The sequence below is a fragment of the Canis lupus genome, chromosome 13 (genome assembly GCF_011100685.1).
Source record: "Canis lupus familiaris isolate Mischka breed German Shepherd chromosome 13, alternate assembly UU_Cfam_GSD_1.0, whole genome shotgun sequence".
Classification (NCBI taxonomy): domain Eukaryota; kingdom Metazoa; phylum Chordata; class Mammalia; order Carnivora; family Canidae; genus Canis; species Canis lupus.
In genome coordinates, this window is record NC_049234.1 from 3,903,303 (window position 1) to 3,915,459 (window position 12,157).

The following is a 12,157-nucleotide window of genomic DNA, read 5'->3' on the forward strand; positions in this document are numbered from 1 at the left end:
TGCAAGGAATTGGTTTACCTAATTGTAAACAAGTCCAAAATCCATAGCACAGGCCACCAGGAAGGACAGAATGGAATTCCAGGGCACAGGCTGAGGCTGTACACAGGCAGAACTACTTCTTCAGGGGAACCTCAGCTCTGCTCTTTGACGCTTATCAAATGAATCAGATCCACCCATACTATCCAGGAAAATCTCCCTTACTTCAAGCCAATTGATCATGGGTTTTAATTATATCTTAAAATGCTTTCACAGCAACACTTAGATAGTACTTGATTGAATAATGAAGAGTTTGGCCTTGTCAAGTTGACATGTTAAAAGGACCATCACAGTCCCTTATCACTAACCCTTATCAATATGGCACCCATACACATTTCCTTAAATCACATTCAGTCTCCAAATAAAGGCAATAATAAAGCCATAAAGCTTAACGCAAAAAACTATCCTGTGTACAGCTGAAATCTCACTAACCCTTTCCCCAGAAGGAGAAGTTCTAAGATGTTTACTCTTCTCCTTCGTTATCCTGTAACTTAAATGCTATCATATGAAGTTAACAATTACAAATGCATCTTATGTTAGATGATAAAGGAATAAGAGTGGAAAGGAAACAACTATTTGCTTAATATATATTTATTTAAAAATAAGGAATAAATACTCATAACAATTAGACTTCATTTCTGCAACTGGTCATCTGGTCATAGTATTTATAACGACATTCTCTGCTTCCCATTCCACATCCTCTTTGCCCTCAGCAAGCACCTCAGGGGGGCATGCTTCTTTACCTGGTGGGGTGACCCAAGACTTCATTCCTAAAGGGCCTGGAACATTAGCTATCTAGCCTGAATTGGGTTGTTGTATTTCCTTTGACATTAATCACAAAACATAGTAATACTAAGAGACATCCTTGAGGCATCACCTGTATTGCAGATATACTCCTTACCTCCATTGTGTAATGGTGCTCAGTTTCCCCGTGGTAATCAGTATCAGTGACCCCAGCCAGTATAGTAACTTTCTTTGCCTGCTGATACAGAGACATGAAAACTGCAATGTGAAGAGGCGACAGTCTCAACTTCCAGGTCAATGGAATCATTGTTGTATCTGTTAGTGGAAGTTATTTCTCACTTTGGAACTTAGATCTCTAGACTGGCAGAACCTAAGGGCCCAGAGATGTAAAGCAAAAATTGTACTGCTGTATCACTAGCCACTCCCATTCCTACCCTTTAATCACAGGCTCATGAATCCTGGCTTCGGGAGAAATAGTCCCATATATTGGACACTGATACAGAGCATAAGATATATAGCAAACGGATTTATGTCACCTTAAAGAGAGTGTTCTGAAGCCTCTCCTTAGTATCAAAATGGAATGTTTTGGAGCTTCAGAGACTTTTCTCTCCAGAGAAACTGAGAAATGATTCTCTGTAGACACTTTCCCCTCCTCTCTCCTACTGTCTTCCTCTTCTCTTTCTTCAGGCAGCTACCACCACATCTATCCTGGGCAAGGCCGCCTGGAAGCCATTCTTTACAGAGAGTCTGTCTAAATACTCCATTGTCCATTTTCAATCGAAGGTTCCACGCTCACGACTTTGTTTTTGATTCATTTTCTCTTTTGTGGTACAAAAATGTGGGACAAGAGCATCTCCTTTCCTCTGACCTTTTAAACAATATTTTAGTTCTAATAGGTCAGCTAAATGTAGGCAAAATTAACTGGTTTTGCATCAGGAGAAACTACAATACAACATCTTAAGAAGTAGTATTTGGGGGATCCCTGGGTGGCGCAGCGGTTTGGCGCCTGCCTTTGGCCTGGGGCGCGATCCTGGAGACCCGGGATCGAATCCCACGTCAGGCTCCCGATGCATGGAGCCTGCTTCTCCCTCAGCCTATGTCTCTGCCTCTCTCTCTCTCTCTCTCTCTCTCTGACTATCATAAAAAAAAAAAAAAGTAGTATTTGGTAAAGAGAAAGGAAATGAGAGACAACTGGTGTGGCCCCACTGTGGGAGGGGGTGAAAAGGGATCAAACTTCTAAGCTTCAGAGGCCCTATTTCCTAGTATCCATGTCCCACTCATCATCACTTTAAATATCTATTTTTTTGTGTTTCCAAATCCCTGTAATCAGCTTTTGTCAGTAGAAATTGTATTATGAATTCCCATTTAATTCCTTAGTTCTTCAACCTGATGAGTTCATAGGACCTAAAAGATCAACCTTAATAAAATCTGAAGAGGTGAGATTGGGGATAAAGAGGAAGTAAGAGACCATGGGGCAGTTCTCCCAGGGGACAGAGATACAGAAAGCCTTAGCACCATTAAAGGCCTGAGACAGCACTGAGAAGCCAATACTCTAAATAAAGTTAGCGAGAAGAATTCTTTATTGGGCCTCAATTGGTCCCATAGAATTAACAAGCTGTCATGTTGTTGGGGGTGGGGGAGCATTCCTGCGACTGGACTGGTTTGTATCAGAATAACTTGGTGCAGAGCTTTTAAACTTTGCCCGTACACACACACACACACACACACACACACACACACACACACACCAGTGATTCTAGAATGGGTCCTGGTATAGAAGGAGGGCAGGACAGGTTTGAAAACCTCCCTAGGTTATTCTGCTATATATGACTATCCATGACCCAGCCATTTCCCTGGCTTAACATGAAAAGCCAGAGGAAACACTTCTTTCTTCCTCACCCACAAATACTGCTTCCTTTGATGTGCTACTTACCCCTAGCAAGCATAATTCAAATTGGCTTAAGACTAGGGAATGTAGTGACTCACTTTAGTGTGGTTTCAGGTACAAATTGATCCAGAACAGGATTCCCACTCCTTACATTTCTCCATTTCATTAGCCTTAGTTCCGACATCTGACCCCATGTGGTCACGGATGACTGCAGAAGTTCCAGCAACTACATCCTCTCTCCTTCATGTCCAGCAAAAGAATAGAGTTAAGGGTCTCCCAGGATTCCTAGTGACTGTACTTTTGCACATCATTGGCTCATTCCTGAATGAATCACTGTGGCCAAGAGAATGTGAAATGAGATGAGATCTTTTCTTAGAAAAGAAAAACACTTGGTCTATATAACTGGATATCTCCTTTCTTGGAATTCAACTCTTACTGACTCAGCAAAGTTCTGAAAGATTATTAAAATGGGATCCCTGGGTGGCGCAGCAGTTTGGCGCCTGCCTTTGGCCCAGGGCGCGATCCTGGAGACCCGGGATCGAATCCCACGTCGGACTCCCGGTGCATGGAGCCTGCTTCTCTCTCTGCCTGTGTCTCTGCCTCACTCTCTCTCTGTGACTATCATAAAAAAAAAAAAATTTAAAATGGTACATTTTCTTCAATTAAGCATTTTTAAAACCTCATTCATTTCAAATGTTCCCTCTAAGATTTCTACCTGTTAAAATTGTATGAGCCATCTTTCATTTGGGGACATCTAGTGACAAGAGCAATGAGCAATAGATTAAGAGACGGAAGACCTAGGTTCTACCTACTTCTCAGCCATCACTAATGCTGGGATACAGGGTAAATGGCTTTGTTCCTTAAATAAGAAAGGGCTTTTAAAACTTTGCTATGACATGGAAATCAATGGAATTTTGCTCCTGTTAAGTAACCAAACTTTTGAAGTTTAGAAAAAAGAGCTTCCACTCTCAGGAAAATAAAGATGCTTACCAACAGATATCTATTGAGCATCCACTAAGTGCCAGGCACAGTGCTGGGCTCTACAAATAGAAAGATACAAAAGGCTCAGCTCTTACCCTGGGTGAGCAACCATGTTAGTAAGAGGGAGACATGCAGGTAAATAAACAATTACAGTACAATGTGCTTTATGCTGTAACTGAGATATGTATGGACTACTATCTGAATTGAAAGGCTGAGCATGAGTGTTGTTGGTTGAGGATTCAGTTTTTTATATGAGCAAGGTAGCAAGGAAAGGGAGTCAGGGTCAGATGAGCAGTTGAGGCAGAGGGAAAAACACATGCACATGCATAGTATATATGATCCATATTCTGTTTGCTTCTCCAGAGCCACTGTGCACTCTGTCCACTCTGCTCTGTACCCTGGGGCTGGCCTCTGTGGAATGCATCTCTGGAAGTCCCTTGATTCTGGCTTCTAACTGGTTTCAGCCAATGAGATATGCCAGGTGGAGAATAGAGGGAAGTGAGAGACAACGTTCAGATATATGTCCCCCCAGCTGCCTCCTTGAGAAGGAGAAGGGTCACAGCTCCAGTTCCGCAGGCTGATCTATCTCACTCAAGATCCTGGGGATAACTTCCTCACTTGCCTTTTTAGGTCTAGAGGTGGTAATGGCCTTCCACTGTAGTTTCCCTTAACCCTGTCCACACCTTTGTAAATATTCTAGTAAACTCTTCAATTACCTCTTTTGTGTATATCATTTGTTTCCTGCCAAGATCTTGAAGGATACATTTGTGGATTATGTAGAAATTGCAGGGATGGAACAGAGAGTATATATCTGCATGAGGCAAGAATGATGAAGACAGAAAGTTGACAGGAACCAGGTCCTTGGGGGCCTTGGATTCTCTGTGAGGAGTGAGTCAAGATTTTATCATGAAGGTAATAGGAAGCCATTTTTTAATCATTAAATTACATTTAAAAAGTCATTTGTAATTATTATGGATAAAATATGCACTATATACAATTCAAAAGCAGCTACTTGCATGCTACCAGGCCTTAGTAGAAATGGAGCCTGGAACACCAGTGACCATGCAGCTGCCCACCCTGGGATAGGTTCTGTCAAAAGTGAGCAAAACATCATAGGGTGGAAGGGGTATATCCAGGATCAGGCACAAGCAGGGTGAGAGGATATAAATAAGCAACAGATGCAGAGGGTCCAGAATCCCTCTACTTTAACTCATATTTATAGCTACATAAGGGGGTAAGGAAGGCTTGTTATCAGCTGAAAGAGGAAGGAAATAGGTTGATCTTGGTTCAAGGATGAGTTTGCCTTGTGCTGTGGACTGCATTGTGCCCCACAAAAATTCATACTTTAATGCTCTAACCTCCAATATGATGGTATTTTAAAATGAGGCCTTTGGGAGGTTATTAGATTTAGATGAGATTGTTAATCAGGCACCCCTTGATGTGTTTTAGTGCCCTTATAAGAGGAGACATCAGAGAGCTTCCTTCCGCCCCTCTCTACCATGTGAGGACCCAGCAAGAAGGTGACTATCTCCAGTCCAGAAAGAGAGCCTTCACCAGAACCTAATCATGCTGCCACCCCGGTCTGAGAATTCCAGCCTCCAAAACTGTGAAAAATAAACTCTGTTGTTCAGAGTTAAAACTGTAAAAAATAAGCTCTGTTGTGATATTTTGTTTGACAGAGCTAGAAGACCCAAAGCTTGGTGGGAGCCTGTTGCTAATTTATAATGTCAGTTAGTAATGACTCTGAAAGATAGGGAAATCCTCCATTATGCAGCATTCCAAACAGTGTATCTAGTTACCCACTGTCTGTGGAAAAAAGAAGTGAACTGATGTAAGAATATATACTGGGCAGCCCGGGTGGCTCAGCGGTTCAGCGCGGTCTTCAGCCCAGGTCCTGATCCTGGGGACCCAGGATCGAGTCCCACATCGGGCTCCTTGCATGGAACCTGCTTCTCCCTCTGCCTGTGTTTCTGCCTCTGTGTGTGTGTGTGTGTGTGTGTGTGTCTCATAAATAAATAAATAAAATCTTTTTAAAAAAAGAATATATACAAACTCAAGGGGAGTGGCAATAGTTTGGCTGGTTGGTCATGGAACTGGAAAAAGAAAGATTGGAATACCAGGGTCAACAAGATCCAAGAGAGAGACATTTGGACTTATGATAGTTGGCAAAAATATCAATGTATTACATGTTAACACCTGACAGAGATCATCCACAATAGTAGAGGTAGTAAACAATGAAGTAGACAGGATGACTGGCCAGTTGTCATAAGCCAGCCTCTAATATCACCCATCCTTCTCATGGATGATAGACATGGTGGGAGGGATGAGGGTTATGTCCAACAGCATGGACTTCCACTCATCAAAGCTTATCTAGCTACTGCCACTGCTAAATGTCTAACATGCCAACAACAGAGCTAAGCCCCCTGGCATGACACCATCTCTTGCAGAGGTCAACTATTTTCATCTTGCAAGAGGCAGCAAATTATCTTGACTGAAATCAATACATATTTTGGACATAAGTTTGCCTTTCCTTCCTGCAAGGCCTTGGCCCAAAAATCACCAACCAAAGGTTTTCAGAATGTTTGATCCACCTATGTGGAATTCCATATAACATTGTCTTAGAATGAGAGACTCTCTTTCCAGGAAAGAAATGGAGTAATGGGAACATGACCATGGCATCCACTGGTCCTATTAGATTACACAACACTAGAAGCCATCAGTCTAATAACAACAGAACAGTCTCTTAAAGACAAAACTGAGGTGCCAATTCAGAGATGATAAACTGAAATGAATGACCATTGTGTGGAGCTATGTCCCCATTGGTAGATTACATGGCTTCAAGAGACCAAGGGATGACATAGCAGCAGCCCCACTTACCCTCAATCCCCAAAACACAAGACCAACCAGAATCCTGTGAAAGCTGCTCCAGGGTGAGACAAAGTTACTATAAGTAGTAAGTCAATATGAATGGCACAAGGGTGGGCTGCAGTGGATCCTGTGGTACTTTACCCAGATCTCCTCTTAAGAGATGCACATATTCCCCCATCTGCTCATACCAGCTGCTGACAATTTACAGCTGTGTCCCTCACTGAACGTTGTCCTCAGCCACAGGGCTACACCTTGCCCAGAGCTATGACTCTTTCCAGAGGGCAGCATACAGCCATGACTGGTTGATGCAGAATTATGAAGACCAGATCCCTTTGGGATGAGCTGAAGTCTCAGTCACAGCCATGTTGCTGGTTAGTTTCTCACTGTGACCAATCCTTACATCTTCATGTCCTTACATGTGTATGTCCCAAGAGCACCTCTCTTGCCTTCTGCATATAACTCTCTGTCTCAGAATCTGTTTCCAAGGGAACCCAATATAAGGTCTAAAACTTCCATTCATTCTAACAAGGTAAACATAATGGAAAAGAAAACAAGGAATTACTTTAATTTTAGGTTATCACTAGGTGCAATTAGACTCCTGTTTTGAAATTAGGAAACTTTGTTTTTTTAAAGAGAAATGTTGTGCATAGTGACTGAAATTCTTACAGCCACCTATGGTTTTTAATGTTTTTGTTTGTTTGTTTGCTTTTGGCATGTAAGCACCGATGAATGTTGTTCAAGCCACTCAATCTATGGTATCTTGTAATGGCTGCCTAGGCAAACTAATACAGACAGCCCAGAAACTAGTGTGAAGCACTATCAGGAATATCCCAGCATGGAAAAGAAGTCTTGGTTCAACCCAGCAGAGAGAAAAGAAGGTTGAGGATTTTGTAATCCACATGGGTTTTATTGTATTAAATTAAAAATCTACTGTTTATCACTACTAGAAAGTTATTTTGTGACTGCTTATTCCCTAGTGGGTTTTACAGTGACAAATGAGAATGATAAAAGTACCAGTCATGTTACACTAGGTTATACTGTGGCAAGAAGTGTCTCTAAACAGCTCAGTGGCCTATAGCTGCAAAGATTTGTCTCTCCCTTATTCTACTTACCAAGTTAGGGTCAGCTTCTGCTCTGATCCAGTTAATTTCACTTTGGGGCTCAAATTAATGGAGAAGTCTTCTTGTAGCATTGTGGGCCACACATGCTGACAAACAGCTTCTACTCAGAAGTGGCCCACATTATTAGATTGACCAAAGGAAGTCACATGGCTACTTCTGAGTACAACAAGGCAGTGATGTATAATCTTCCCAATTGACAGAGACACTATAGAGAAGAGCACCAAAATTACAGGTAAGCAGTAATATAGTCTACCATAGTGAGGTGGTTTATTTTCCTCTTGAAAGAGTGGTTCATATACTCAGAAATGCAATCAAAGTGGTCCTATAATTATAGTCATTTCTATATTCCTGGTATTTAAAGATTAACAACATAAGGCATTTAATACAAAGATGTCATATGTTGTGAACATATTATAGACATCCTATGATCCTTCTCATTAGAGATCTTTATTTTATTGTTTTAGCATATAATAAGTATATTGCCATTTCTAACCATCAGAAAATTAGAATCTCAAAATCTGTAATGTAAGAGGACAAGTTAGATAGATATACATCTAATTCATAAATATACAAAGAGAGAGAAAAAGAGAAAGGAGGGAAAGAAGGAGGTAAGTAGGAGAGAGAGAGAGAGAGCGCGCCTCACTAGAAATTCAGCACCATGCCTCATACTAGAAGGTCCTAATATGACTTGGGAGTTCTAAAAGGAACCACCATGGACAGTTCCTATGGTGGGTGCCTGCTGTGGAGAAAGTGACCATACTTCTCACTGTTAAGAGATGTGGAGTTCTGGAATAAACAGCCAGGCTTATCACCTTTCCAAGTAAGAGGACCACTTGAGTAATGGCAAGTCACCCACAGTATCTAACAATACAAATATACTTGGGATAAAAAGAAGGTATGTTCAAGTCATAAGCATTTTGGTAGGATTATAGACATCTCTTATCTTCAAGTGTCAGAGAAAAATGTCTGAAAGGTGATCCTGATAAGGAAGAAGAAAATAAAAAGGTCTTTGTCTGTAATCTTGTTTTGGCTGTGTCTCTGGAGTTAATATATGAGATTCAGCCCTTTGGGTTAATCCAAAATTAAACCAACTTTGTGGAGTTGCATATCCTGGTTTAGCAAAGTTAGAGGTCTTTGAGGTCAAGCATGCCTGAATCTGAATCCTATCTCTGCCTCCCACCAGCCATGTGACCTTGAGCAACCTAACCTCTCTGAGCTGTGGATTCTTCGTCTGTAAAATGGAGATAATAATATGACTTATTCATATGGTCATGATGAAGATTAAATGAGATACAGTGATATTCCTGGCACATGGCAAACCTTTACTCAGGTGTAGCTATCATCATTAGTCATCATAATCATCAGCTTCATCAGCTTCTTCTTCATCATGGAAAGCCAATCTATACAATTAGGGAGGTACAATGGTACCTTAATCATGAAACATTCCACGGGTTGGGGAGGTAATGTTTGTTCTCACAAATATGTTCATGGTGTAATTACATGTTCTAGATTTCTGATTTCAAAAACACTGCCATCTATCTTATTAATTAACTGATTAATGATTTAATGCTTTGTTTTAAAGTGTTGTTAAAATCTGGCTATTAGGGATCCCTGAGTGGCGCAGCGGTTTGGCGCCTGCCTTTGGCCCAGGGCGCGATCCTGGAGACCCGGGATCGAATCCCACGTCGGGCTCCTGGTGCATGGAGCCTGCTTCTCCCTCTGCCTATGTCTCTGCCTCTCTCTCTCTCTCTCTCTGTGACTATCATAAATAAATAAAAAAAATTTTTTTAAAAATCTGGCTATTACAGGCAGCCTGGGTGGCTCAGTGGTTTAGCACCTGCCTTCAGCCCAGGGTGTGATCTTGGAGACCCAGAATCGAGTCCCACATCGGGCTCCCTGCGTGGAGCTTGCTTCTCTCTCTGCCTCTCTCTCTGTCTCTCATGAATAAATAAAATCTTAAAAAATTCTGGGTATTACATCCTAATTGTTTTCCCATTAAATTTAGCATCAACCGGAATCCCTGGGTGGCGCAGTGGTTTGGTGCCTGCCTTTGGCCCAGGGCGCGATCCTGGAGACCCGGGATCGAATCCCACGTTGGGCTCCCGGTGCATGGAGCCTGCTTCTCCCTCTGCCTGTGTCTCTGCCTCTCTCTCTCTCTCTCTCTCTCTGTGACTATCATAAATAAATAAAAATTAAAAAAAAAATTTAGCATCAACCACACCACCACAAAAAGGAGTGCCTTCATATTTGAACTATTTCCATTCTCATTGAGAGGTATCTGAAGTTTGCAATTTCATGAACTGAAATGATATCTTTGTCTTCTTTCAGAAAGAGAAAACATCTGCTCTCTAATAATAATGTCATGGAAAATTATTACAGAAATCAGTGATTTTGTACTTCCTCCTTGGGTAAATTTGCAAACTTCATAACTTTTTAGGCTTATTTCAGGGAAAAAAACAAATTTAAATCTATCAAACAATGTTGCTTTATAAACCTAATTGCTACCATGTTAATTTCTTTGCATATTCAGATTGTTACTGGGTGAAGCACAATTTGTGGGATGGCATTTCTGGGGAAGGTACAATGGAGAAAATTAATTATAGAGCTCCAGAGATCATTTACCCAAGCAAAAAGAAGATATACATCAATAAGTAACTAACTAGGATATATAGAGGTCAAAAAATTCCCCTTCCTAAAATAGAAATTAAATTTTTAGGCACTTTGATAGCCATGGACTGTATAATTAAAATATAGTCCATAAATGGGCAGGCATGTTAGACTTCAAAATACCATTCTATGTCAGTCCTTTCATTTGGCCATCCATCAAAAGTTTAATTTAATCTAAAATTTATTTTCTTTCCATTTTTTATTTTTGTTTTCTTACTTGAAAGGACAAAAATTGGAGATCCTTTCTTTACTAGCTCACCTCTCTTCCCATAATACCCAAAGCGAATGCTACCCATAAAAGGTTCAAGAAAAGGAGAATAGAGCTAGAAAACAAAAATCTGAGGACACAGAAGAAAAAAGTGCACAAATTTTAGAAATTGTGATTTACTTACTTATAAAATTATCATTTTTAAACCAAACACCAATGCTGGAAAGAATATTGAGAAATAGGTACCCTTATCCACTGCTGGTAAAGTTATAAACTGATTCTGCCTTCTTGAAAGATTGGTACTATGTCTATAAAACCAAGAATGTAGAAATCGTAGGCCATGGACTCTAGAGTTGGATGCCTGACTTCAAATCCTTACCATTACATGCTGTGTGGCTCTGGACAAGTTTCCTGAACCTCATTCTCCTCATCTATAAACACTAGAATAATAATATTATCAGTCTCTTAAGTCTGTCATGAAAATCAATTGAGTTAATAACTGTAAAATATTTATCACAGAGCATATTAATTTTCTATTGCTGCGTAACAAACTACCACAAAATTTGTAGTTTATAACAATATGTATTTCATATCTCACAGTTTCTGTGGGGTGTGAGTCTGCATATGGCTTGCTAGGTCCTCTGCAAGACTGCAATCAAAGTGTCAGCCAGAGCTGGATTCTCATCTCAAGCCTTGACTGAAGAAGGGGCTGTTATTGGCTCTTGAATGAAAGCCATCCTCATCTCCTAATGGCTGCCCTCAACTCCTTGCCACATGGATCTTCTAACATGACCACTTACTTCTTCAAATCTAACAAGGAAAAAAATCCCTAGAATGAGTCTGCTAGAAAAACTGAGCCTTATATAATATAAGATAATCACAACCTATCACCTTTGTCATATTCTATTGATTAGAAGTAAGTCCTACTCACCCTCAAGGTGAGGAAATTATCCAATGTTGTGAATACCAGGAGTTGGGGATTAGGAATGCCATCTTAGAGTCTATTCCCCACACAGAGACTGGTAATAAATGTTAGCTATTGCATATATGAAAAAAATTCTGCACAAAATTATTTTTGAGATTGAAAAATGTGAAGCAGCTTAAATGGCCACCATTTAAGAAATGCCAGGTCAATGTAGCCGAAGCATACTGTATGAAATTCATGAGGATAGTGAAACTACCAAATCAGAAAAAGCATGTCAAAATTTTCCTGTCATAGCTGCAGAACTCTCTCAACAGAATACTACAAGTAACCTAACACAAGGAGGATGGGATTATTCATAGAATTTTTAAAAAATGATATAAGGTATTTCTTTAACCATGAACATAATTTTTATCAGTCATAGCAGAATTTGTCCCTAAAACACTGGTTGTGAACAGCCAGAGGAGAAAGTTTATAAAGGGAAACAGTAAAATATAGTAAGTTAAGATTCTGTTAGGTGACAGGAGGGACAGTCTTCTTTTTTTTTTTTTTAAGATTTTATTTATTTATTCATGAAAGACACAGAGACATAGGCAGAGAGCGAAGCAGGCTCCCAGTGGGGAGCCAGATATGGGATCACGCCCTGAGCCAAAGGCAGACCCTCAACCGCTGAGCCACCCAGGCGTCCTGAGCGACAGTCTTTTAACAATGCTTTGTCCCAA

The 12,157-nt window shown here is 40.5% G+C and overlaps 1 protein-coding gene across 2 annotated transcripts in view; it reads right to left on the reverse strand.

Annotated features, from left to right (window-relative positions):
* Positions 1 to 4,383: 4,383 nt before the first annotated feature.
* Positions 4,384 to 12,157, reverse strand: part of RRM2B (ribonucleotide reductase regulatory TP53 inducible subunit M2B) — a 64,107-nt gene continuing 56,333 nt past the window's right edge. The window contains exons 9-10 of one of the 2 annotated variants that reach the window (XR_005368448.1): positions 7,630 to 7,843; positions 4,384 to 4,528 (exon numbers count right to left, since the gene is read on the reverse strand). Coding sequence is in view for 1 of the 2 variants with exons in the window: in XM_038555244.1 (XP_038411172.1) it covers positions 11,318 to 11,323 (6 nt within the window). In the remaining variant the exon portion in view is untranslated. Of the gene's footprint in view, positions 4,529 to 7,629; positions 7,844 to 11,301; positions 11,324 to 12,157 lie in introns of those variants that run through there. The other variant, XM_038555244.1, reaches the window with a different exon arrangement.